The 26,158-nt window shown below is 42.1% G+C and overlaps 2 protein-coding genes across 3 annotated transcripts; both read right to left on the bottom strand.

Moving 5' to 3' along the window:
* Positions 1-3,402: 3,402 nt before the first annotated feature.
* LOC126383648 (catenin beta-1-like) lies at positions 3,403-12,887 on the bottom strand. Its single transcript, XM_050034227.1, has 17 exons — positions 12,732-12,887; positions 11,692-11,741; positions 10,873-11,082; positions 10,528-10,778; positions 10,139-10,377; positions 8,424-8,625; positions 8,139-8,283; positions 7,866-7,969; positions 7,458-7,592; positions 7,127-7,330; positions 6,861-7,019; positions 6,639-6,758; positions 5,449-5,599; positions 5,238-5,359; positions 4,948-5,008; positions 4,448-4,643; positions 3,403-4,357 (listed from the first exon to the last, which is right to left on the bottom strand). Exons 2-16 carry the CDS (start codon positions 11,702-11,704, stop codon positions 4,453-4,455), a joined length of 2,307 nt encoding a protein of 768 aa, XP_049890184.1. The 5' UTR covers positions 11,705-11,741; positions 12,732-12,887; the 3' UTR covers positions 3,403-4,357; positions 4,448-4,452.
* Positions 12,888-15,633: 2,746 nt separating this feature from the next.
* On the bottom strand, positions 15,634-25,725 carry dync1li1 (dynein, cytoplasmic 1, light intermediate chain 1). 2 transcript variants are annotated; one of them, XM_050035146.1, is made up of 14 exons: positions 25,589-25,725; positions 25,281-25,354; positions 23,236-23,352; positions 22,894-23,124; positions 22,487-22,641; positions 22,204-22,297; positions 21,417-21,552; positions 21,231-21,342; positions 20,923-20,982; positions 20,744-20,788; positions 20,561-20,648; positions 20,345-20,467; positions 20,122-20,139; positions 15,634-17,138 (listed from the first exon to the last, which is right to left on the bottom strand). In XM_050035146.1, the coding sequence occupies exons 1-14, from the start codon at positions 25,690-25,692 to the stop codon at positions 17,020-17,022; spliced, it is 1,476 nt and encodes a 491-aa protein (XP_049891103.1). In that variant the 5' UTR covers positions 25,693-25,725; the 3' UTR covers positions 15,634-17,019. The 2 variants fall into 2 exon arrangements, with proteins under 2 accessions (XP_049891103.1, XP_049891104.1); XM_050035147.1 differs by lacking the exon at positions 20,122-20,139.
* Between the last annotated feature and the right edge of the window lie 433 nt (positions 25,726-26,158).

Below are 26,158 nucleotides of genomic sequence, written 5' to 3'. Positions count from 1 at the left end.
TGAGAGTCTGCACTTTAAGCAGGTATTCATTGTTTCATTTAAAACCCATTGTGGTGGTGTACAGAGCCAAAATGACGACAACTGTATCATTGTCCAAATATTTATGGACCTGACTGTAAGTCCTGCTGGGACAATAGGACATTAGAGGGTGTGCACTGCAGGTTAATGAGAACCTATTGTTCCTTTAATGAGGTGAAAACATCTGTGGGCCACTGACTACAGGTCCACTTGAACAATTGCTGCTTTTTTGGAAGCCAGTTTCACAGTTATCTGTAAATATAGCCTAAATTATTGAATTTGTGCAAGAGTTCCTCATACACTGATCTTAACACAAATTATCAGCTAGTTTCAGTGTGATTAAAATAATATGACTTAAGGTGACACGAGTAAAGGAGCTTGGAAAAATCCTCTTCTGTTTGTTATGTAACTGTCATATTTGCTAAATGTGCATGATAAAGCATATTTAGGCATGAGAGCATACATGATATGAAGATGTCATGTGTTGATATTCTTCACTGTAAGTTTTGTTTGAATTGTTTTTTGTGAGTGAAAGAAGAATAAGAATAGACGTGTATTGAGACTCAATTTGAATGCACGCAACACATGCACAGGGTATATGTTGCAGTGTCATTGTTACAGAGAATGAACATATTCATATTATTATAGGGCTCATTGTTTGATTATACCAGAACCAGTAACAACCAGTGGGTTTCCTGTGTCAGGTTCACTCACTGAGCCCAGTTTTAGAAACAATATATCTGTCAAAATGTACAAATATACAAGATAAGAAGTGTTTTCAAGGGGCAAAAGCAAAACCAGTGCCTATTAGAGTAAAAACTGGAGTGAGACAAGCACAAGAGTTACTAAAATCTAACTAAAATGGCAGAAAAGGCTGTCATGAGATCCTGAATCCAGCTGGTTTAAAAGTCCTATAGGCCCACATTGTATCATTTAAATATGTAGATATATGGATCATCTGCTAACATTTTCATTCACAAAACTAATGCACACCTGGGTGACCCATTAGACAAGATCTATTCTCATGCACACGACCCTACCTGAGGATTCAGACCTCATTCAGCCATGAAAAGGTGCTCATTAACATGGAATACACAAGGTCCCTTTAATGTCCCATTGAGCTTAAAGGGCTGCTTTAAAGGCCTATAATAATGTAGCACTTCCACATAAGGGTGAGGGTCTACACATTACCAACAACAGTTCTTACACCTTTTTACTTTTGACAGGACAACTCTTCTTCCTATTATTGCAGAGGTTAAATAACGATCTCAGTCAGGTCTGCACAGCCTTCCCAATCTCCCACAATGCCATGAAAAGGAACTTTTATTCGTTCTTTGTTGAACTGCTCTCATAAACCACTTCAAACTTTCTCTCTAGCATGTCTTTGTTCCCCCTGACTCTTATGCAAGCACGAAGATATTGTTATAACTCTCTGTCTCGTAACTGGGGTTTTAGAAATGTGTCTGATTTTTTATTTCACTCATCTTCTCTTGTACAAAAACGTCAGCTACATTTCAAACATGTTAGCTCACACAATGCTTCATGGTAACTGTCATCAGATGTTTAACCTTGAGCGAATGAAATGTGAAAGCTCTTTGTGAGGATGGAAAGGCTTTGAGTCAGATACCTTCAGACTGTCTCAGTCATATGCTTTTATGTTTCTGAGATACACAACAGCAGCAGAAACTACAGGAGCCTTGACCACAGTGATGCCACAGAGTTGTATCCTTCTGACTTACAGTATGTCACCACCAGAGGAGTCACTTGAGGTGCAGTGATGACGAATAAACTAAAATGTCGTAAGTTCTTAGTTGTGATACTGGCTGGGATGAGCTTGCCTTTCAGGTATACCGTATGTTGTATTTGAAATACACAGACTGTGGTTCTTTTAAGTCACTAAACTATTACGAAGTCCTCTTGGCACAATGAAAGCACTTTTGATGTATTTCCGTAAGGTTTATTGTGTCAGATGTTCCTTCTGTTTCACCCAAAACTGTCTGTGTGTAACTCGAATACACTGTGAGCTGGTGAGGCTCCGGATATGACACATTACTGGAGTGAACAGTTAGTGGTGAGGCTGGTAGGATTTAGCGTGTGAGTGAAGCAGGACAGATGTTTTCCCTGGGGTGTATCCTACTATTTTTTTAAGACAAATACTCTCTCACACACAAACTCCAGAGTATCTTTACAGCACACAATTTCTGCTTAAAAATAAACAGAAGTTGCTACCCAATTAATAACACACAGGTCATAATCAAGGTTATATTCATTCTTTTTACACTCAAACCAAACATAACTGCTGTTAGGTGCACTTAAGCCAAATGCAGATCTCTTGCAAAAGACAATATGCAATTTTTCAGATAGCTTTCAACCTTTAGCAGCCTGTCAAATTATTTTGTAGCCATTTAGCCAGTTTTACCTTTTTTTTCCTTACAGAAAATGTTAATTCAGACATAAATACATTTAAGTTTTACATAACAGCTTTCCTAAGAAAATAAAAAAAGAACTACTCACAGTATGGCAAAGATAAAACAAAAATAAAAATGGCATCATGTGTATCTGTATCTGTAGAGAAGCATCTCCAAAAATAAAATACCTTAGAAACACATCATTTTTGGCTAAATTCACAGTTAAATCTGCACCTTAACACATTGGTAATTTAAAATGAGTCATTGCAAAACCCACTGGTTTAAAAACTGGTTTATCTTTTGCCATTATTTTTTTTTTTACATTGAGGAAACTTTTACTTATTGGTCTTGCAATCAATACAGTGGGTGGCAGTGCAGTGAGGCAATATAGTTATCTTTTTTTGTCACCTACAAAAGGAGATGCAGCAAGTAAGCATTTCTCTTTTCCGTTGCTCTATCAGGAATTGTTAAAAAAAATACAATTAGTGCTAAATCAAAGCTTCAAATAGCAAGTTTTCTGTACCAATCCCTTCCTAGTATGACTTCAGTTCTGGAAATTCACCAAAAATGTGTGATTTCAAAGCTTTTTACAATCTCTCCAGTGCATCTTTTCACACATCAGTCATGTTTTAATATACCTAAAGTTCTAAATTACCCAAGTTTTAATTTCAAGTTGAATTACTTTCACGTTACATAAATAAGTTTCATCTTAAGCTAATGCTGCCTCATTTTAAACTTCTGTATTGGAGCTTTGATGTTTCATCTGATGTCACCATTTAAGTGTGGAGAATACTGCTGCTGAATTTTGATTACCTGTATTTATGTCAGAATAGTGCGACACAACTTGAAGGTAATTTCACGTGCTATAATTTCATTCATTTACCAGCATAATGAAGCTTGGAAACACAGGTCTGTCTGTCAAAAAAGCAAACAATCACCATGACATGGAAGGACAGAAGACACGGGACAGACCAAATGAAATAAAATGCCATTTTATTGTTCAGCCGTGTCATAACCTCGTCTCCAAAATAAGCACAGCAGGACTACAACTGGTTCATCAACCTAGCTACCCTTGATAGCACATAAAACTGAGTTTTATTAGACCACCAACGATAGCGTTAAAGACTTTTCTATCAGACATCCAATGATAGCATACAAAATAGTTGTTAACCTACCAGTGATACTGTATATAAAACACTTGTCTCTAGATTTATCCCCACCCGCCCTCAATTTCACCCCATCTCCCTCTTTAGAACATTTGTGACACTGACATACTTTATGCTTAAACAAGCACATATTAAGAATGCATAATTCTCCATTTTTGAGATTATAAAAAAAACTACACAATGTTACACTTTAAGTCAGAGTACAATTCAACTGATTATTAGTGTTCTACACATTCGGCCATAAACCAAAGGAACATTGTATAATATCACTATAACTTAACACTACATGTAATATACGTTTTTAAAAAAGAAAATTACAAATGATTAGCATCGAAGAGAATATGAAGATGGCTAGTGCGAAGGCAAGCTGGGTCAGTACCATAACAGAGAATGAGTAATACAAAAAGAAATAAAAAAATAGAATAAGAAAAATAGAAACAAAAAACTGATAAGAATACAGGCAAGGCTAAAACATATGTGTTTCAAACTTTTAAGATCCACCTCATGTGCACTCATCCATATAGGTAACCTGCTCCGAGACCTCCATTGTGTGATTCCACATCTCTCCGATACTTTAACCCCCCCCCCCCCCCTACTTCAACTTGCTTAAACATTCCCATGGCAACCATCTTCTTTGTTTTCTTGTGTCAGGCACTTTCCAAGACCTCTTATTCCCCTCTTTACCTTCAACAACTCTACAGGCCAATCATAATGCTGCTTCAGACAATACAGGCCAATCACAATGCAGGTTCTATCAAAATACAACTGCAAAAGAGCAAAGACAGAAAAACATCAATATTTACATCAATATTACCTTCACTATGAACTTACATCTTGGATGAAAGTCTATCTTACCAATCCTACAGGTCGGTGTCAAACCAGGCCAGCTGGTTGCTGTCCATCAGGTCTTGGGTGTGGCCAAGGTCTGGCAATGGATCAGTGTGGTGACCCAGGTCGGGCAGAGTGTCAGCATGGTAGTCCGCACCTTCCATCATGGGGTCCAAAAGGGTGTCCTGGCCGTAGGCTGCTGGGTAGGCCCGGTAGGCTCCATCTGGAAAAGACAAAGGACAGACAAACATTACTGAATTGGTGCAAAAGGCTCTAATCACAGAGACACAAGGCTAGATTGTGTTATTTTAAACAAACCCATAGTGATCAGCTGTAATTGCTGGGTGGCATCAAATGATACATCGGAGAGAAGAGGTGGGAGGACGATGAAATTAAGTTTCTTATATGAAATTTCTTGTTTTCTATAAACTCATAAAGATCAAATTACATCAACCAAAGGATGATGAAATAATTGGCGAGAAACAGAGAAGGGATTTTATTTCATTACAGATAACACAGGCACTTACCATCCTGCCTGTAAGCAAGAGGGTCTCCCTGAGCTCCCATATCCAGTCCCAGGTCTCCAGTCTATAAAAGGCAAAAGAGTGATGAGTAAAGCCAGACATTAGCCAGCCCATGTAGAGGAGTGGATGTAGTAACAGTATACAGCATTAACTGACACTGTTTAGTCTACATTTTATATTTGGTCACCTTTTCAGTGTGAATGCACTCACACAGTCTAGGTTGCACCTGACCATAGCTTATATGTTTGAACATCAGTTTGTGTTTGTGTGTGTGTGTGCGTGTGTGTGTGTACCTCGTTCCAGGCCATGGGCTCAGTTCTGAACAAAGAGCTGGTCAGCTCCACTGACAGACGTTTCTTGTAGTCCTGGGGCTTGTCCTCAGACATGCGGAACAGGACAGCTGCAGCGTAGGTTGCTACAGAAGACAATGCACAACAACACAAGTCAAGTACACCGACAATCAGTAATGTGTGCACAGTCTGTTTTTTATGAATGTATACTCACCAACGCCCTCGTTACGGGAGTGCAGCAGCTCAGTGAGGGGTGCGGTGGCTCCTTCAGCTTCGATTGCCTCGGCAGCTTCCTTGTCCTGAGCCAGTTCACACAGCACACCTGCTGCCACGCGCTGGATATTCTCCACTGGAGAATACAGCAACTGGAGACAGCGAATAGCAGAGAGAAAGAGAAGATGTTTAATTAAGACAAAAGAAAGTTGGGGGCAAGTTTGTTGCGGAAAGATAATAAGAGGGAGCGGGACAGGGAAATCAAAGTTGCTAATTGGCAAATATGGTATTTCCAAAACCAAATGCTAAGAGTTTTTAACAAAGACATTTACATAGGTGGGCGGTCAGTGTTTTTCTGTAGTGAAACAGTCGCTCCAGGATTTTGCAGGCTGTTTTTGTGATTGTTGTGTCCTGAAACACCCGATTTCACTGCAGCTTTACTAAAAAAAAATTGCAATGCATTTTGCAATATTTTTAGGCATTCTTTTTTTAATCATACAGAAATAAACAATTACATAAAAAAGTACAGTGACACAGAATGCATATCAGGATGAAACAGGCCTACCTGATTGTAAAGCGAGTGATCGTCAATAAAAAAAGGCTACATTACAGATTCAGCAGACACTGCAGTAGTGTTAGCATCAGATAAGAGGGAGGCCACTGTGCGCCTCACAGCTTCACTGTCAGGTCAGGGCGAGCCCAGTGTGCCTCCGTCCAGTGTTCCAAAGTGGTTTGTTAAATTTTGCTGTGCATTCGGAATGACAAGCATCTTCACTAAGGAAGATTTTAAAATTCGCCTGCTCTGTGCTGAGAAATGGGCCCCACTCGGGTTTAGTTGCTGCCCACACCAGAACGAAACAGCTCTACTCAGTCATAACCCTGTTAATAAACTTTGGGTGACATTAGCTATGTGATGTTAACAGTCGTCCTTGTCACTGTGTGCCACTCTGCCCTAGCTGTAGTCTCCTGATAAACAGAGACAGAACTGGGAAAGGAGGAGCTGAGCAGATCAATACGCTGAGTGCAGCTCTACATTGAAACAAGATTTTATCCACTTTAAATAGTCACATTTGTGGTACATCTGCAAGATTGGACAAAAATGCAACGTTGCGCAGAATTAGCGCTAATTGTGGCTAACGCAACATCGCAAAATCCTGGAGGGACTGGTTTGAGTGGGGGTTAGGTTTATACCTGGACAAAGAGTGGAATGGTGTTGAGCCCTCTGATGACAATTCTGTTGTGGACGTCCCGGGCCAGGATGTGCAGTGCTCCTGTGCAGCCTTCCACTATTTCCTCCATACGCACACCCTCCTGTATGTGTTTGAGAGGGGAAAATCAGGGAACTCAAACAAAAAATTCTAAATGTTCAAATTATTAAAAAAAACTTGAAGGGTTGCTGGCTTGGTTACACACCACAAACTGCTGCTGGTTGCCTCCCATGCTGGTGCGTCTCTGGGTGTCCTGGTGAGCCCTGACGAGCAGTTGGACCAGTCGGGGGATGGCTCCCTGCTCCCGCAGAGCACTGTGGTTGGCCGGGCAAAGAGCTAGGTTGCGGATAAGTCCGACTGTGGCCTAGATAGGGGGAAAATTAAAGATATTTTAGTTTGTTGGAATTGAATTATGTTAATAAATGATGTTACCATATGCAAGGTTGATCCAAAACTAAAATGGCTAATGACCTTGATTAGTGGCCAGTGGGACGGAGGATGCAGTAGTTTGACCACCACAGGCAGGCCGTAATGAAGGCGCACAGCATTCTGGGCCATCTCAGCATCCTGGTGGCGGGAAGTCAGGTGACGCAGGGCACAGACTGCTGGCTCTGTGATGTCCTCTCTGTCGCCGGCCCTCAGCACCGTTCGCACCAGAGCCTCAATGCCTCCAACCTAATGTAATGAGATCAATCAGTGGACAAGAAATACGACACTGCAGACAAAGCATTTAAATCACAATACACAATCTGCATCGCACAGATACATAGTTATGCTCAAATATTGTGTGTATACTACATACCTGGCAGACCATGAGTTTGTTACTATAGTTGTTGCAGGTCAGGTTGGAGAGGATGCCAGCAGCACATGTCACTACATTGATGTCATCACTGCCCAGCAGCTGGACCAGGGTCCCCAGGAGACCCTCCATTCCCTCCTGGAGAGAGCAGAAGACAGGTTGGAAGAGAGGAAAACAAATGAGTAGAGAGGAATGGACACTTTACAAATAATTTAGCATTTTCTTTTATCAATTACTTTGTATTAAATGGGATTCTGTGAGTGGACGGAGAAATCAGTGTTTTATGTATCGATATTTTTTGTTACACACCACGGACATTTAATAAAATGATTACCAAGTAGGAGTTCTTAACATTGAACATGGGGAATCATAAGTAGTTAACATTTGTGCACACTGAAGAGTGTGTTGTACCTGTTTAGTGGCAGCATCTGAAAGATTCCTCAGGGTCCAGAGGCAGTTCTGGACCAGACGCTGGCTGGGGTCTGTCAGGTGAAGCCCCAGGGCCTGCATGCCTCCTGCACACACAAGATAAAGAACATACAAATTCATTGCATCAGAGGAATTTCACCTTAGTAGCAACCACAACTAGAAAATGTATGCAGGACCTGTAAAAATGCCCACAGTTATACTGTAATGAGTTAGACCAGAACATTTGTGTGTTTTCCATTCCAGTTCTGCACGTACCAGCCTCAACGATGGCAGGTTTGTTGCTTGAGCAAACAGAGAGCACCTTGAGCACTCTGCTTGTGGTCCACAGCAGTTTCTCATATGTGAAGGTCCTCATGATGTTGACCAGGGCCTGGGGACCACCACTGGCCAGAATGATCAGCTAAAACAAAGATATTTGGATGTTACAAACTGCTGCCAGCCAAGTGGCATCAGCAGACAGGTCAGGGGCTTTAACATCTGGACAGAATGAATGCTTTAATTAATGTAAATGCATGCGTTAATATGTTTATCTTCCAATACCTTGCTTTCCTGGTTGCCATATGCAAGGATCTGCAGGCAGTCAGTAGTGATTGCCAGGAATTTGACATTGGTGTTAGACAACAGGGCCACCATCTTCTGCAGTCCTCCAGCCAAGCGCACTGCCATCTTTGCCCCTTCCTGATGCAACAACAGGTTGTGGAGTGTGGTGATGGCGTAGAACAGCACACTGTCCACTGGAGAGCTGGGAAAATGTCCAAACAATACCAAATAATCAACATACCTTTCCAGGGATAAACACACTTAATCATCACATAAATTATAATTTTTAATCGCATGTGTTGGACACAGTTGGTTCAAGTCATTACAATCAGCTGTAAATGCGGGCATAGCAGTTTTGTTGGGATGAACTGACATTTTACATAAAGTATTGAAATTAAATTAGCTTGAAAAATCTACATATTAAATTCCCACAGAAGCCCTGTGTCCAGTGGCAATCTGGCAAAACCAGATGTTTGTTACTTTGGAGCACATCAAGAGTACGACACAGTTTGCCAAACTCTGTCCAAACCTGCCCTTATAATACAACATCCAAGAAACAATTGACACATTGGGAAAATAAACTCAAATCACTGCAAATTTTTTTCTGGAAACTATAAAGTAACTTTGTAAATCAACACCCACTCATGATGGGTAGATAATCTAAATTGCTACCTGTACTTAAATCTATTTGGTGATCACCTGTACGTAGTGAAAGAAAATCAGGTGGTTCATCGTCCACTCTCAGGTAACTGTGTCATCCTACATTTTAAGTGTGGTAATATGATTCCACGTGCAATTTCAAACACACACGTGATATCCAACAGGTTGCAACTTGCCGGCTAGCTAACTTGTAGTGGTTGTGTGGTCTGGCTTTTCATGGAGATAACAAAGAGTAAAGTAAGGGAGGAAAACTTTATAACAGTTAAAAAATTGTAACATTGTGGAGTATTGTCTTCTTTGAGGATGTAGTTGGTTAGCGAAGATTTGGAGCTGGTTATATGAGGTAATAGCAACTATTTCTCACAGTGCTTTTCTCACATCAAAGCAAAGTGATGAGTCAGTTGTGCTTTCACACTGTTAGTCTCATACTTTCTAGTTTGTTATGATTGTTAAGATGTGACTCTCCATGCAGGTGATGGTTGGCAAACCATGCTAATGCTTTGTGAAAGTTATACCTTGAACATCAATTGTCTTTATTTGCAACTGACTCATTATTTGCTAATCATGATTGATAGACTCATAGTTGTTGCAGCAGAGTGCTGCATTTTTTTAACAGTGTCCAGCCTTTACTAGCAATGTAGAGTTAGAGAGAGAAAACAAAATGGGGACAGTAAGGGAGTGACAGAGACACACAAAATTAACACTTCTTAGGTTATTTGTGCATTGTCCTACGGGCCTATGTGATTATTAGAACATTGCGGCCTGCTGGACATAACTAGGCATAAGACAAACATACTTTGCCAATCAGTGGCCAATGGGACGCAGTCAACAGTCATTTGATAAAGTGCAGTATTGTATCCCGACACAAATTTGAGCGACAAGGAAATCCAACAAACAACTCTCTCCTACACTTTTGCACTCGCTGCAAAAACCCCAACACCAACCACTCTAAAACATCTTCTCAGCATTGTTCTTCCTAGCTTCAGACCATTTTGCTGTTTCGACACTGATACTGCACATATGCAGTGAAGAGAACCACAGGGCCAGTTCCTTACCCTAGCATCTTGACCAGGGCAGGAATGCCTCCAGACTTGAATATTGCAAGGAGCCCCTCGCGATGGTGGGAAAGATTGTGCAAGGTGCCAGCAGAGCAACGAGCTGTCTCCACATCACCAGTGTTCTGCATGGCACGAACAACGGCCGAAACCATTTGTGGGGAGCGCATCAGGGCGTGGCGCGAGGCCTCCTTCTTGGACAACTGATGCACCATCACAGCTGCTTTATTCACGACAACCTGGGACAGAGACAATGTTTGTTACGTGTGGTTTGGGAGATGATGTAAACTGTATTGCGCATAACTTAAATTATACCATTTGTTAATCAGCAGGCACCATTTTAGCTTTTGAGTGTGTTCATGTGATAGTTCACTCATTTGTACACATACCTGGTCCTCATCATTGAGCAGTTTAGTAAGCTCAGGGATGGCACGGGTGGCCAATTCTGCATCATCTTGATAGTTAATGAGGTTGACCACGGCATGCTTCAGCATCTGAGAGGGCTCTGCCAGCCGCTGCACTGCTGTGGGGTGGGCAGCATCCAGCTGGGTAGGTGGGATCTGAATGCCCTCCTCCAAAGTCTCGGGGAACATGGCAGCACGCACACGCTGGGCCCGGGTCATGGCATACCCCTCGATGTCTGAAAGTAATGCGATATGACACTTAATACGATGAAAGGACACAATCCCAATGTTGTCAATATCACAATATTTTTGTATCAGTATCTCTTATACCTGTGGGCTCAGGAGTGAAGGGCTGGTTGAATTCCCAGTCGTAGAGAGTTGGATCATCCTCCTCAGCATCAGGGTTTCCCTTGCCGCTCAGAGATGGTGCTGTGGTGGTGACTCCAGACTGAATGCCTGAATCCAGGTAGGACTGCTGCTGCCACTGGCTCACTGCAGCCTTGCTGTCTCCCATTGCCATGTCCAACTCCATCAAATCAGCTGCACAAAAGGGGAGAAATAGTGAAACACATAGAATGACAGTTTAGGAGAGGAGTAATCTTCATTTCACCCACTTCACTTGAACTTAGTTTCTCGCTTTCAGTCAAAACAAACAAAGACTGATCTTAAAGGTTTCAGTACTCACATGTAATATCATAACATACCTAATCTTGAGTTAATTCAGAAAGGAGATGTAGGAGTTAAAGAAGTGGTAGTTAGTTGTCAGGAGAACAAAGAGGGACACAAAGTTAGAGAGACAACAGTCCTGTTTAGACTAAGAAAAAGCTAATACTCTTAATAACTGATGCCCTCGGGTGCTGATTATAAGTTTAAGTACGTAGACATTATATTCCTCTTTGAATTCCCAAGCACGTTTTTTTCCTGGAGGAGAAACTCAGATGTAACAAAAGACGAACTGTAATTACTTGGCATACTGTGACATGTGCTCACCTAGCTCCCATTTTCCCCCCAATTTCCACAGTGTCTCAAAGCTTATGTATGTCATGTACTTATGTACAAACAAACTCTTATGTATGGATCTAAAAGGAACTATGAAGGGCAGTGTTCATCTCATCATAATACTTTTAAATTAAAGTTTTTCATACTTACACTGGGTAGCCATTGTTCTTGCCTGCCCTCAGCCCGCACAGCAGATAAGTCTGCGTTAAAAGGAAACAGGCACACAGAGGAAAAATAAGACAACTCGCACTCAACCTTGAATTCTTGTTTGCCAACGCCAAACCTAATCGTAATGTTTATGCGTTTCTCCTACGTGGTCTCAATAATAAAAACCCCAGTCTTCTGCGCTACCTGTGATTCAGACGCTTGTTTGGCTTGCTAACGTAGCTATGAGGGGAAATGCCGAGCCTCCACCTCCAGCCGAGAGAGCAAAGCGGTGGGTATTTCCAGGCCAGCACGAACACAATTCACCATTCAGCGGCAAAGAACATCAAAGGCATATTTCTCCCCCTCCCCCTACCACGGCCAAGTTCCGACCTCGCAGCTTGGGTTTCCAATGAGAGAAACTACCCCCTCCGCCCCGCAATCACTTCCATGACTCCTCCTCTCACGGTGGGTCTGACTAGGAGTGTAACAAGCTACCTAATCACAACTAAAAACCACATCAAACTGTGTGAGTTACATCAACCACCATTTGAAGGGCATACAATTCAGGAGCGAAACGCTAGCATGTATTAGCCACCACCGCTAGCTAACAGGTTGGCTAGCTTACCTTGAGAGCTCGCTAAGCTAACCTAACGTGCGTAGCTAACCCCTCCGCTAGTTAGCTACTAGCTAACATAAACAAACACAGTTTTCGGCTTCACTCAACAAAGCCTAAATTATTAAGACCTGCCCACAGACGCAACCCGTACTCGAACTCATTATCACTACAAATCGGCTCATTATTGGAATCGTGACTTTCAAGCAAACCCTCCAAATGTTTAATTCTGGTTTGATTAGCTTAGCTAACCAGGACGTATGAAAAGTAGATCCAAGCGCCACCGTACAAAACCTGCTATGCTGCCAGCCAAATCAGAAAACCCCACCGGAGCCCCCTCCCTAGCCAAAGATGATTTTCTTTGGTGAAGCGAACATTGACGCGCCGTAAATTCGTTATATAATAGCTGTAGCGAACATGGTATCTTTACCAGAGTCGAGCGGCTCCTCCGTGGTTCTTGTCAGGAAAATTTTCTCCTTTCTCTTGGCTGGAAATGGGAAAAGGGCTGCTAGGTGAACCACCCGTAGAAGTCCGAACCACACCCGCTGTTGCTCCGCCGAAGATGCTGCTTCCGCCTGTGCGATCGAACATCAAGATGGCGAGGGGGGGAAAATACAGTATTCTGCCGCACTCGAAAAAATAGGGCGCCATTTTAAATAAAGTTTTATCATAGAAACAGTTATTTTACAGCAGATATTGATATCGTTTTATGCTCAGAGAAGTCGGCTATGTCAGTGTTGAGATTTTCACCCTCTTTAATAAAGGATGTGTGCTGTAGTGGTGGGGAGGGCAAGGAGCATTCATTAGTATGGAATGTGATTCATGAGCTGCTGTGATGTGATAGTGGGAGTTGATTAACATGCAGTTAACTCAGAGACAAAAACATTTCCCTTAACAGCACTAGTTAATTCATCCATCTTTTTTTAATCCCATTTAGTCATAGGTTTTGGCAAATATGAGAGGTGCTTGTCAGCCATCGTTCTCATCCTCATTCATCACACTTAAACACAGTTAAATTGGGAATTATTTTGCAAATTAAAAACTGCAGTAGTTGAAGGAGGAAGAAAAATCAAAGAATGAAACCATGTAGAAAGCTGTAGAATGTTATGATTGAATTGCAATTTTCTATAGACACCCATAATCTGATCCCTCTTAGAAACAAAACACTAGTTGTAAGGAAAAACACATGCAGTGGCCACAATAACATGAGACTGTGCTGTGGGTTCATTGACATTTAATCATTTGTCTCCAGAGTTGTTTGTGTCGTGACATGAACTGCTCAACTTGAGACAAGTAATGACCTCAATCCATCACTAACTCATTTAAGACAGTAAAACACAGACACACTCTGCTGTATGCAGGCTTTTTTGTGTGTCTTTAAATGGCCTAACAACATTACATATGTTTATTCTTGGTATTGTATAAAATTCCCTATGTATGCATCTCCTTTTTGGGCAATTATTCATCGACTAGCTGTAATCTAATTGCAGCGCACATGCCTGTGTAAGTCTGATATCCAACATCCACTTAAATGCATCTAGCGTACTTGAGTATCTACTTCAGCATGAAATACACACAGCTCCAGTTAACCAATAGGAAAGCTCAATTTGACCTATTATCATAGATATATGACAAGAATATGTATTGATGTTAAATTAAAACAGTGTCACACAGCAGCGTGCTTGTTCATGCGCCGGACACATGCTGCAGAGTAGAAAAGGTCAAAGTCCAAAGTGTAAGAGGAAAGCATTCTGGTGTCGCTGCGAGAAACGTAAAAAGGAAACTTATGATCACTTGTTATACCGCAATAATCAGATGCAACGTTTTATATTCATAGCCTCTCTCAAACAGGGACAGAAATGTGTTGCAGGCAAATAAAAAATCAGTCATATGTATGCGAGGAGTATGAATAATATCCAAGTGAGAGAGAGTAATCATAACACAGACCACATAGCAGAGCAAATAGAAATGTGACACTACATTTTTCTCCACACGCTGCTTAAAGTGAACCTATCATAATAGATCTGTCTATCCAACTGTGGCAGAGAGAGCAGTGAGTCTATTTCTATTACCCAAGTAATGACAGACACAGCATTGTAAACAGCAAGGCAGTGTAAAGCACAGCTACTGCATGTCTGCAATGTGACATCAGGAACCTCTCCTATAAACACATAACAAGATTTGTGATGCAACCTCCTTTCTCACACTTGTATTCATTTATTTGGCAAAAGTAGTCGCTCTTATTCCTTGCATCAGTTATGCGTGTGCATATTTGGTGTGAGATTAAATGTATTGTAGGCTGTTTATCTCCTCAGAGCGCATGAAAAGACATTCAGATCGATGCTTTAAAGTGAGCTGCACATTAACAGTGTTCTTATGAAGACATCAAGAGAAATTATTTGGATATAAGACACCGAAGGATTGTGTAAATATACCGTGTGTGCGTGAACAAAATAAATCAGCCCACCCCGCCTTCAGAGCAGTTACAGATCAGAATCTGCTGGACGGCAGCAGCCATAGTGCCTACACAGGCTGGACAAAATAACAGAAACCACTTGCAATGCGATAATCCTGCAGCAAATGCCTTAGGATGAGGCTCCTGAGTTTGAGTTATCTATGAGACCCTCATAAACAGACTGAAAAACACTTAATGGCCTCAAAAATGGCAATTTAATTGTAACATTATGTCTCAGCGTCAACTGTATTTTAATGTGTTTCTGTTACTTTGTGCACCCAGTGCCTCGTCCCTCCATTACCCTGTTGTTTCTGCACTGTATTCCTAACAGCAGTGCTGATACGATGCCAACTGCTTTTACACTTTAGCCATTCATATGTCAATTTTCTGACATTTGGACATTTTCAAAATAGTTTCCAATATTTCATTCTTTGAAAACAAGATAATTCAGTGTGTTACACCGACGCAAGGTCACAACAGCAGGTGGATGCTCACCAACATGTGCCTAACCCAGTGGTTCTCAAACTGTGGGGCGTGGATGAAAAAATATGGAGTGAGACAAAGGTGAATAATTCTGATTTATGTAGGGGAAATAAACAAATAACACCTTTATTTATTTAGTTTTTATTAGCTGCTTTCCCATTTATTGCTAATGACTGATAAAAAATTGTGGGCTGGGTGGCATGGACTTATATCGGCTTCTGACGGGGGCGTGACAGATAAAGTTTGAGAACCACTGGCTTAACCCGGGTTATCTAACTGAAGGAGCCTCAACTGTAAGCAGGTTTTGTTCTTTGTGACAAATCTAGCTTTGTATGGTGAGCGAGGAGAGGAGGAATGACTGGTAATGAAACAAAAACAAAGAGACGCCAGGTGGATGAATCCGAATAAATACACCTTTTATTTGACTGATTAACAGATCTGATTATACAAACGCCAACACCAAGCTCCGAGTCAAATTTCTCTAAGGAGACCATGAACGAACTGAACTGAATTGAACACAGACGTCTGAAATAACAGGACCAATCAGCGAGACAATGACTGTACATTCTTGGTGTGACCCTCCCTTGTTCTGACCCCGTTGCCCACCCACCACCCCACCCGCAGTAACTATGGAACTGAATCACTAGTGCTTCTTTCTGTACAAGTAAAGCTCCGCTACCCACCAACCCGCCCACCCACCTACCCTCTACAACCCTCCCCTTTCAGTGCACTGTCTGTTATCTACAGGTCTGAGCAGTATCTAACATGAGGGGAAGTTTGGCCAATTGTAGAACTGGGTGCCATCATGCTGGACCTTAAGGGCCCTCTACACAAGACTCGCGCTTGAGTGTGAACTTCATATGTTTTGTCATGTTTGGTTTGTGTAGTCTAGCAGACAGTGCTGCTGTAATAATAGTGTGTGCACTATTTTAAGAGCATGTAGTGTAAGAGCATAGTAATGTTTCTGCCTTTTGGTTGAAATGCAAACAGCCAAAAATCTCTCGGTAAACAGGTCTAGGTTGAAGTAACTTCCTTAACTCTCTTCATCATCCTCTCTTTCTCTTTCACTCACACACACACACACACACACACACACACACACACACACACACACACACAGTCGCACACACACAAATACTGGTATGTTATGTCCCTTCATGTTAAAAAACAAGATTGTTTGCAATTTTGTTTCAGGCATTTTTTTTTGTGTTTTTTTGTTCTCAATCTCTTCCTCTGGCCAAGCGTGACTTGCCCCACACACATTCAACTCACACACAGTCATCCCTATATCGTACCCTAAGTGCAGTTTCCTCAACATGCACCCTTTAGCAGTTCCTACAGTAAAAAACACCAACTGTACCATCACAAGGAATGGATGGATAACACACTCTCGCTTTCATTCCTGTAATCAATCTTTTTCAACCCACCTCTCACCCCAACCTCCACACCACCATCGGTACCCCATTCCCATCGACTCTCATGTAACAGACAGTCTTCTATGTAACAGTGACAAATACTCGCCATCAGAGCAACAGCCAGGAGGAGAAGAGAAAGAGAGAAAGAGAGAGGGGGGGAGAGGAGAATGAGGTGTGGGAAAAGGGGTAGGGGAAGAGAGGGTGAGCTCCTCTCCTTGAGGAGAGAGTTAAAGATGACAGGGAGGGGAAACCGTGTGCGTCTTTCTCCCCGCATCTTTGAGATGAAGTGGAGGGTGAGAGTGAAGGGAGGGCGGACGAGGGAGGTGGAAGGCGGGTAGGGAGCAGGATGAAAAGTGTGTTGGTCTTCATGTGTCCTGGCCGTCAGTGGCAGGGGTGTCGTTGGCATTGGGCAAGTCTGAGTCAGTCTCCCGGCTGGATATGCGGTCCAGCTCCGCCTGTACGTCGCTCAGGCCCAGCTTCGAACCTGCGTCAAGCAACACACGTACAAATTAGTACATTGCAGCAAAGACGCACTTTAGTCGGTGCAATAAATGACACAGCATTGAGTGGTTAAGGCCCAGTGCAACAAAGATCAAAACCATTACACATGATTAAAATAAGAGCTTGTTGAAATACTGAATATTTGCACAAAAATCCACAATATAGAGATAATATTAACAGTTTTATTATTGTTAATTAGGCTATTTTTTCCAATGTAATACAAAAATTTCACAGGACATGACTGGATTCAGTGTTCTCAATGTGTCTCATCTAATTTGTGAGAAGAACAACGGCTATATAACGAGTTATTTGGGTAACAGAAGGGAGAGAGGAGTGCATACTGTGATACAGAGGTGCTAAAGCAGTTTAACTTTACTTTGTTGATTGGATTAGTTTCTGTTAATATTTAGTAATGTCATACCGTTACTTATGGTATTTAGATAAAACGGAACAATTTCTTTACATCAAGGTTGCTGTAATTTGTATTTTATATCGCAATAATACAAATGTGATCATGTTCTACCTCCTCCTCATGCTTGTGTTGTACAAACAAACCTTTGGTAATAGTGAACGTATATAAATATAGTTTCATTTTAGTTGTTATTGCTCTAAATATGTTAAATATACCTTTAAAACTGTCCTTATTGCCGGAGACAGATGTTGGGTTTGAGTGTGTCTGACAGTTTTGACGGTGCATTGTTAAAATGATAAAAAAAATATGGCTCTATCTAAATGATCTATCTTAAACCATTTGACAGAGAATTAATGAATATTGGGTGTATGGTATACATATATATCATATCTGTTAAAAAGATATATTTTTTCCATATTGCTCAGCCTTAGTTAGAATCATGTGCAATGTTTTTGGCAGATGTTAGTGATGAGAAATGCAATGCAACATGCCAAATAAAAGGTAGAGGAGCAGAATGGAGACAGGGTAATCAGAGGGGAAGCATCAGGGGTGCGACTGTCATTAAATCATCAATCAAATAAATAAAATGATTCTGGCATGAGTGGCACTTTTCCCCCGACCACATAGGTGAAGAGAAAAGAGTGCGGCTTCTGTGGACGTTGATCTGGATCTTGCAATTAATATGAAATCAGTACACTTATTTTAAATTTATTTTTCTTACTTTTTTTGTGGTGCTTAGGCTTTAAAATATTGCAATTGATGAAGCTACCTGCATTCCTAAAAACAAAGTTAAGGCATAAGGTGCAAAAGTAATTCAACAGCCATGGGATCATCTTCTGAACCACAACTTCAAGACTTTCCTAATCTAGTCTCATAATCTAAATAAATAAATTGACATAATTTATAGCTCACAACTAAGTCCATGTGTGTGTATACACAAGAAGTAAATGGGTGATACAGGAAGCTTGATCCCGGCATTGTTCCTCCTCAGATGCTGGAGAAAGTTGGAGGCTCAGGGGAGGGAAAGGGTCAAAAGAATACAAGGATGCTTCCGAGAATGAACGATGACATACACAAGCAATAATATATGAGGAGTATCTCTCTCACACACACCTTAACGTGGCCAGCATCCTCTGACTAGTGCATACACATACACACAAATTATGAGTGATGTTAACAGTGAGATTGCACAACACACTATGAGCATAGTTAGAGGGTAACTTTGGTGTTTTTCAATCGGGACTCTATTTTTCAAAGCACTGCAGCAATAAAACAGGCTGCAGTGTAGCCAGTTGGGGCATCTGTGCATCATCAGTGTACATCCACTAAGAGTGCTTGTTTCTGACACTGACAGGCTCACGTTATTAGTAGTAATATTAGTAAGATCCCTCTTGTTTAACCAGAAACGGATCCAAAATTGCTATCAGCAAACCCACCAGACTCTATTAAATCAACAGTAATTTTAGTGTGTTTAAAGGCGGCATATTTTCACATCTAACTGGGCAACTTATGGGTTTATTTTAATCATACCAGAGTTGCTGATTGTTTAAACAGTGCTAAGACGAACTAAGACAATATTGTGAGTTTAATTTTATTTCTGTAAACTCTGAATGAAGTGTGCTTTAAAATTACGATTTGTTTAAATGGAGTCTGGTGGCTTTGGTGATAGTGATTTCGGGGCTGCTTCTGGTTACACAAAAAGGACTTTAATCTAAAAAAAGGTCGACCTCTGTGGGGTTCTTTCCGTAATATTGTCACATGTAAAATAACAATCTGAGTCTGTCAGTGTTAAAACAAGCAGTTTTTAACCTCCTGAGACCCTGTGTCCACATATGAGGACATCACATTTTGGGTTTACTGGACCTTATACTTCATTCTACTCAACTTAGACCTGTTGTCCTTGTTCTTGGACACTTTTTTTGTGCCATCTGGTGGTAGTAAGACCACAATACGAACAAAATGGCAGCCATCTCTGCCAAGCCAGACTGCAGCTGATCCCGACACAAAAGTGGACAAGGTTCAAAACCTGATCACATTTTATTGTTTATTTATGATTAATAATGTTTGTAGTTTTATATGGCAACACATTTGACCAATTTTAGCAACAGTATCAAGGTAAGACAATGTTAACTAGGAAGTACTCGTTTGAAGACATTTTAAAGACATCGGGACATCATTAAGGGACATTGGAACTTTACTGTTGTCTCGTTTGAGGACATTGGGAATTTATTATCATTGATAATGTTTAGTTTTTATACCTATCAGTCCTACTGATCCCAAAAAGCTAGGAAAAATTAAAAATGTGGGTCTCAGGAGGTTAATGGACATAAATGGATGGTTCACAGATGCCCTCATTGCAGCTTGTTTTGGCTGTGGTGCTCTTGCTAGACGCTGAAATAATTTCAAAAACTGTTATTCCCATTTGAAAATAGGGTCCAGGTTAAAAATGACCAAAGCTACTCTGTCAGAATGAAAAGACAGTCACACAAGTTTACAGACAGGCATAAAGATGATGGGTGTTTGCTTGCTCAGACCCTTTTATGATTTTCTTTACCATGTGTTATGTTCAAGTCTGGAGTAGAGGACAGGAGAGGAAAGAGGCGCGAAAATGAAGAGTGGCAGATGGGAGGTGGAAACCAAAAAAGAAGCTGAGTGATGGGGAGTAACTGAAAATGACATTTAACCCAGAAAACGACTGAATAAATGAGCACTTTTTACTCTATGCTGCAAAATCAAGGCATCATAAATAACCTCTGCCGCCTTGTGTGTACTCTCACCTGACTTGCGTACTGTTCCCGGAGTGTTGTTACCACCACCTGGCGTCCCGGGGCTCCCTGTCCCAGCTTTCTTTGTCAGTAGACTGTTGAAGAAGTTGGCCAACACACCCTCACTGGTCTGACCTGCAGCGTATAGGGACTACAGTTAAAAAACACACACATACACAAAGCAGTGTTAATGGGTTGATGTGTGCAGCTATGACATGCATGACGTACCTGACTGTGGCATGGCGTTTGCTACGTTAGCCGCAGCTGAGCGATTACTCGTCCTAGGGGAGCCAGTGGGCGCTCTACTGGTGGTGTCCTGTTAAAGACAACAGTATATTTCACACACGTGAACAATGGAGGGGGCTCTCCTTTATCTTATTAGCCCAAACTAGAAAAACAAGGATTACTCACCACTGGTCGCCCTGCTGTCACAGCGGGTTGTTTGGCGAGCAGCGACTGCAAATTAGAGCACAATATGCACACTCACTCCAATTAGTATTTAATTAACATATCAGGACCCTCAAGTCAGATTTAATTGGAGTACCCACAAGTGGCGACTGGCTTTAACACAAACATAAATGTTTTCTGACCTGCAGTTTTACCAGAAACACTTGGTCATCTTCTGCCTGAATCTCCTTTTCGTGTACAATCTGGTGACAAGCGAGAAAAAATGTTATTTAAAAGTCGCTTCCAGGCTTTCTTTGTAGCTCTACAACAGTTAATAATTTAGATTGCATAAAAAAATCTTGTGATCCCTCCAGGGATATTGGGCAAAGCTTATCGCAATGGCTGTAAAAAAATAATGCAGAAGGTGATGATACATTATATTACAGCAGTAATCAATTTGTTGCCCAAGAGGATCTCTCAAAGTTAGCGTTTTTTTAGTGGGAGCCTGTACCTTTCTGACTGGCGGTTTGACTATTACTTCCTCGAAGCTGTCGTCTGATTTTACTGTCTGGAAGTTCTCATGAAGTATGGCGATCTTCTTCTCATTGTCCCAACCTGATGGACTGAGAGAGCAGAGGAAGGGTTAAATACAATATACAGGTGGCCTCACAGTGTACGTACAAAAACACAGGCTTACATGAAGACGGCATCTCTTTCCACCACTTGTGCCGGGCAGTGGAAGGGAAAGCCGTAGAGTCTGTGGACCAGATATTTGTACAGGATATCCAGGTTTTTCATCTCCTTCACTGATGTGTAAAGCAGAGACGCCCCATCTAATACAGCTGTCAAGGATATTTTGCAACACGGCCATTTCTAATTCCAGGAACAAAAATAAAACTAACACCACAGCGGCAGAAAATCCACATCTCTTCATAATAACAGTACAGAAGTACAGATTCAGGCTTTGACTGATTGCTACCAGCTCACTAAAGAACTAAAGCAGTGTGCAATCTTGGCTCATTTGAAATGCAATAACTGTGAAAAGCACTGACTGGAGAAATGACTCTGAAAAACAAACTTTGTCAAGCAGCGCTGGGTCGTCTATGACTTTTATGGAACTCTCATTGCAACAAAGCAATATCAGGTGCAGCTTACAGAGGCCAAAATACTGCAATAACAATACTGCTTGAAACCTTTTCCCTGAGAACAAAACACCTTGTACCGCCGGTCACTCGGTTGCATCACCGTCCCTCATCACTGAATAGTTGGATGCTCGGAGAGATACGGCCAAAATGTGAATGAATGCCTTACATTTCCGCATCGGATGTGAAAACTGCAGAGTCAGGGGTATTGATCAACAGCCTCATTAAAACCCTGGCGTGTACTGTTCTCCGACCAAAAGTTTCATTCTGTTGTCTGACACTATACACTCTTGTTTGTGTACTTTTAAGCTCACAGCAGAAACAGTGTTTGGTGAAGGATACACTGCAGACAGAAACGTCTGACGTGAGACTGGATGAAGTCCAGGTGTTCGTCTCTGTAGTCGTGCTCCTTCTCCAATGTGCTGATGGCGTCACACTGTGGACGGAGGGGTAGGTGTCAGACACAGGTGAGTGCATGTAAGTAGATGCAATGCAAATACAAGGACAATTCTACTTTGGAATTATTTAACAATTTCACATAGGGTTCACAAGTTTCAGAATAATGTACAGCAAGCAAGTAAAATATATTTCCACACATAAGCCAGCAGTGAGTGAGTGTGTGTACCTTGGTGCAGACGACCACCACTGGTATTCCCAGGTTGTGTGTGAGTGTGTTGTCTCCTAAGGGCAACAGCACGCTCTCCTCGTCTTCACTCCTCCTCTGCGGGGTGCCATCCTCCCCACTGCCTGGCTCTGTGTACTCCTGGAACTGTTTTACAACTACATATACAAACAACATAAACACACACAATGGTTATTAAACAGAGAGATCTAGGTTATATTAACATATGGCATCATTAATGTCATAACTGACCTCATAAGACAAACCCTTAAAGGGTTAGTAGTCCAATATAAAGCTTTGATAACAAGGCTTCTTATCTAAGAACTGTCTTCACACTGCTAGGAGCATTTCCACCAAGAAACACTGACATATATTTATTTTTTAACCTGACTGCTGTCAGTATGACTCACGTCTGTGCTCCAGCTCCCGCAGCGTTTCCGGGGCGACCCGGAGTTTGTCGATGTGTTCCCTAGCGACGGCGGCCCACTTCTGGAGAGAGTCCAGGGCGTTCCATGGCCGCGACATGTCGACCGTTATCAGCAGCAACGTGTTACCGATCGAGTCCACTGGCACAGCTACTCCCTGCAGACCTTTGTGGTAAAGGTCTCCATCTAACACCCAGGCATTACACCTGGTGTGGTCTAAACACACACACACATCAATATACATACATTACATCAGAGGTACTCTGTGGTGGGATAAAAAAGACAAGGAAAAAAAAGACTTATGGACTACTAGCACTTGCTGGTTACCATCAATGTCGTCGTCATGGACACTGAAGTAAAGGTATTCCAGGCCACGCCCTTTCATGAACTCTTCAACCCCTTGTAGCTTTGCAACCAAGGTGGTTTTCCCCGAACCCACCTCACCTAAACACACAAAATCAGTCAAAACAGATTTATGCATAGTGGACAATTATAGGTCGTTGCCTTGTTCATGTCAGCATCCACTGCTATAATAATACTGCAGTTTAGTACTCAACCATAGATGCTTTCAGTCTGAATGAGAGGGAGTGTGAATTCAAATAGGCAAAACATGCACATTACTAACTGAAGCCAACACAACACATCACTGCTGAAGGTGTACGACTTATCCATGCATCCTGCTGTCCTCTGTCCTGCTATGAGCTGTGCTAGTAACACACTGCAGAATTAGGATTGCACAAAACTGCACAAATATAAGACTGTAACTAACCATTATTTCCAACCACGATTAATGTGCACTGAATAATGTATTACTCATTTAGTTTATAAAATGCCAGAAAATTTTGACAAATGCAGCAAAACCCAAAGACACTCAGTTTACTGTCACAAGGGACAAAGAAAAGCATCACATCCTTACAACAGAGAAGCTGAAACTAGGACATGTATGGCAATTTGCTTGAAAAATGACTTAGGCGATTATTAGTATTTTCTGTCAATCACATAATCAATTAATCAACTAATCGCTTCAACTCTACACTAATATATGAGTAGCACTAGGGCTGCAACTAAAAATCTGTTGATTATTTTCATGATTAATTGATCAGTTGGGCAACACGGCGGTGCAGTGGTTTGCACTATCACCTCACAGCAAGATGGTTCTGGGTTCAGAACTGCCAGCCAGCGGGGCTTCTCTGTGTGAAGTTTGTTTTCTCAAGCTTCCTCCCACAGGTTAGGTTAACTGGGGACTCTAAATTGTCCGTAGGTGTGAATGTGAGCGTGAATGATTGTCTGTCTCTATGTGTCAGCTCTGTGATAGTCTGGCGACCTGTCCAGAGTGTACCCCACCCCCGGCAACCCTTAACAGGAGAAGCGGTTGCAGAGAATGAATGAATGAATAACTGATTAGTTGTTTGGTCTATAAAATGTCAGAAAATGAGATGAATTCCTGAAATATTTTGTCCACAAACCAAATATATCCAGTTTGCGGTCACAGCAAAGAAAGCAGAGCATATATTCATATTTAAGAGGCTGGAATAAGATAATTACTTGAACTGATTAATCACTAATCAATCCTATATCCTGTGACTTGAGCCACACAGCTTCATTAGATGCAGATTTCATTAAAGGTCAACAGCCCTTGTAAACTCTAGTGTATATTTACTGACTATGGGCTTTGCATTTATCCTAGCACTGCTGCAAACCTCAACACTGGCATGACTTCCATTATTGTGTGTGTGATAAGGGTCAAGGCTGCATCCATTCTTGCACTGTGCCATATGATGTCGACAGGGGGACTCAATGCACCATAAAGCTATCTGATGTTGTCATGCACAGCATAACAGACAAATGGCTGTGAAGCTTTACATCGGTAACCAACTCGCTGATTAGCAGGAATGGGTAGCAGGCTGCGGATTATCCCGGGCGGATGTGTGTGTTAGTGTGTGTGCAGCAGCAGCGGGACATGAGCACAGAGCGAGACGGGGAGGCACCCGGCTAAATAAAAGGCTGATGGTTTGTCTTGTCCTCTCAGCATCATCTCCACTTAGCTGCTCCTAGCACCACTGGATGCTAGAATGACTTGCAGTGTTTCAAAGCGGCCCGGATCGCTCTCATAAGATGATGGAGTGTGTGTTTGTGTGTGCGCGCGCGCCCCGTGCCCGTGCGTCTGTGTAGGCGCTCATGAAAATACACCTGTCTCCCCTCTCTGTGTGCTAGCCGACCAGGCGTGAACACAAAAGCACCATCAGCCCAGAACAAGCTAGCCTCGTAGCTATCGAGCAGTATTAAGTCTAGCAGGGTGCATAAGCATGAGATGAAGCTAACGATGCTTATTGGCTAGCCAGGAGACTGCAGACACACACACAGATACCCACCCATGACCAGGACATTTTTCCCAGACGGTAGCTTAGACCTTGAATGGGTTGACACTTCACTCAGGATGGTGGACCTGCAGACAGAAGAGCCCCGTTACAACACGGCCACACACGACTCCTTCATCCATTCACAAACAGCGAGGAGCTAAAGCGAGCTAGTGCTGCTGTGTCACCAGTCAGTCTGGTGCTGATGCTAGCTAGCCTCGTTAGCATGCTAGCTGTCAAACCATCCTCATCCCAGCACAATGGTCCCTCCGCGCCCACAAACGCATCCCATAATAACCCGTCTCAAATAACGCTTCGCCCACCATAAGTCCTGTCCGTCATCCTCCTCTGGGTTGGAGTTCTCCAGCGTGCTCTTAGGTCCAGTTGAGGTGGAGGATAATAATGCACTCCTCCCTGAAGTCGCCATCTTCGCAGGGCTTGTAAACCGAGCAGAGCGCCCGGATGTAGCAGCTGTGTGCTAACCTAGCCTGGTGCACCGCACGCCGGGGCCGGGGCGTGGTCCGCCCGCACAAAGCTGGGGTCCTTGCTCCAGACATGACATGAGCTCATCCTCACTGTCCACACCAAGTCATGCACATGAGCTGAGTGCATTATTGAAAACACACCTGTGCTAGTAGTAGGAACTGATTTATTAACATCGTATGTAATGTTTGTGTAAATTGGGACCGATGCATAAATAATAACCCAAATGCTCTGGTGGTACAAAGCCCAGGTTGTTATGGCAATTACAGGCTATTAGAGAATATTCCACTACAGTGTGTGCCTGTCTCGGCTGATTCATCAGGGTAAATTATCAGGAGAAATGGGCTTTCAGAAGAGCCACACAAATCCGTTGCAGACTAAATATCCTCTTAAATCAATGCCTTGATTTG

Source organism: Epinephelus moara, chromosome 22 (genome assembly GCF_006386435.1).
Source record: "Epinephelus moara isolate mb chromosome 22, YSFRI_EMoa_1.0, whole genome shotgun sequence".
NCBI classification, from domain to species: Eukaryota; Metazoa; Chordata; class Actinopteri; order Perciformes; family Serranidae; genus Epinephelus; species Epinephelus moara.
This window is presented reverse-complemented; position numbering and strand designations above follow the sequence as displayed.

Coding starts and splice junctions, on each gene's coding strand:
- LOC126383648 (XM_050034227.1), bottom strand. Junction 8,626..10,138: donor GCCCTGGTCAAGATGCTAGG/GTAAGGAACTGG, acceptor ACATTTTCCCAG/CTCTCCAGTGGACAGTGTGC. Junction 7,970..8,138: donor ACCTGCCATCGTTGAGGCTG/GTACGTGCAGAA, acceptor TTGTGTGTGCAG/GAGGCATGCAGGCCCTGGGG.
- dync1li1 (XM_050035146.1), bottom strand. CDS start 25,692: ATGGCGACTTCAGGGAGGAGTGCATTATTATCCTCCACCTCAACTGGA. Junction 23,353..25,280: donor GAAAAATGTCCTGGTCATGG/GTGGGTATCTGT, acceptor TTGTGTGTTTAG/GTGAGGTGGGTTCGGGGAAA. Junction 22,298..22,486: donor TGGTGGTCGTCTGCACCAAG/GTACACACACTC, acceptor CTCCGTCCACAG/TGTGACGCCATCAGCACATT.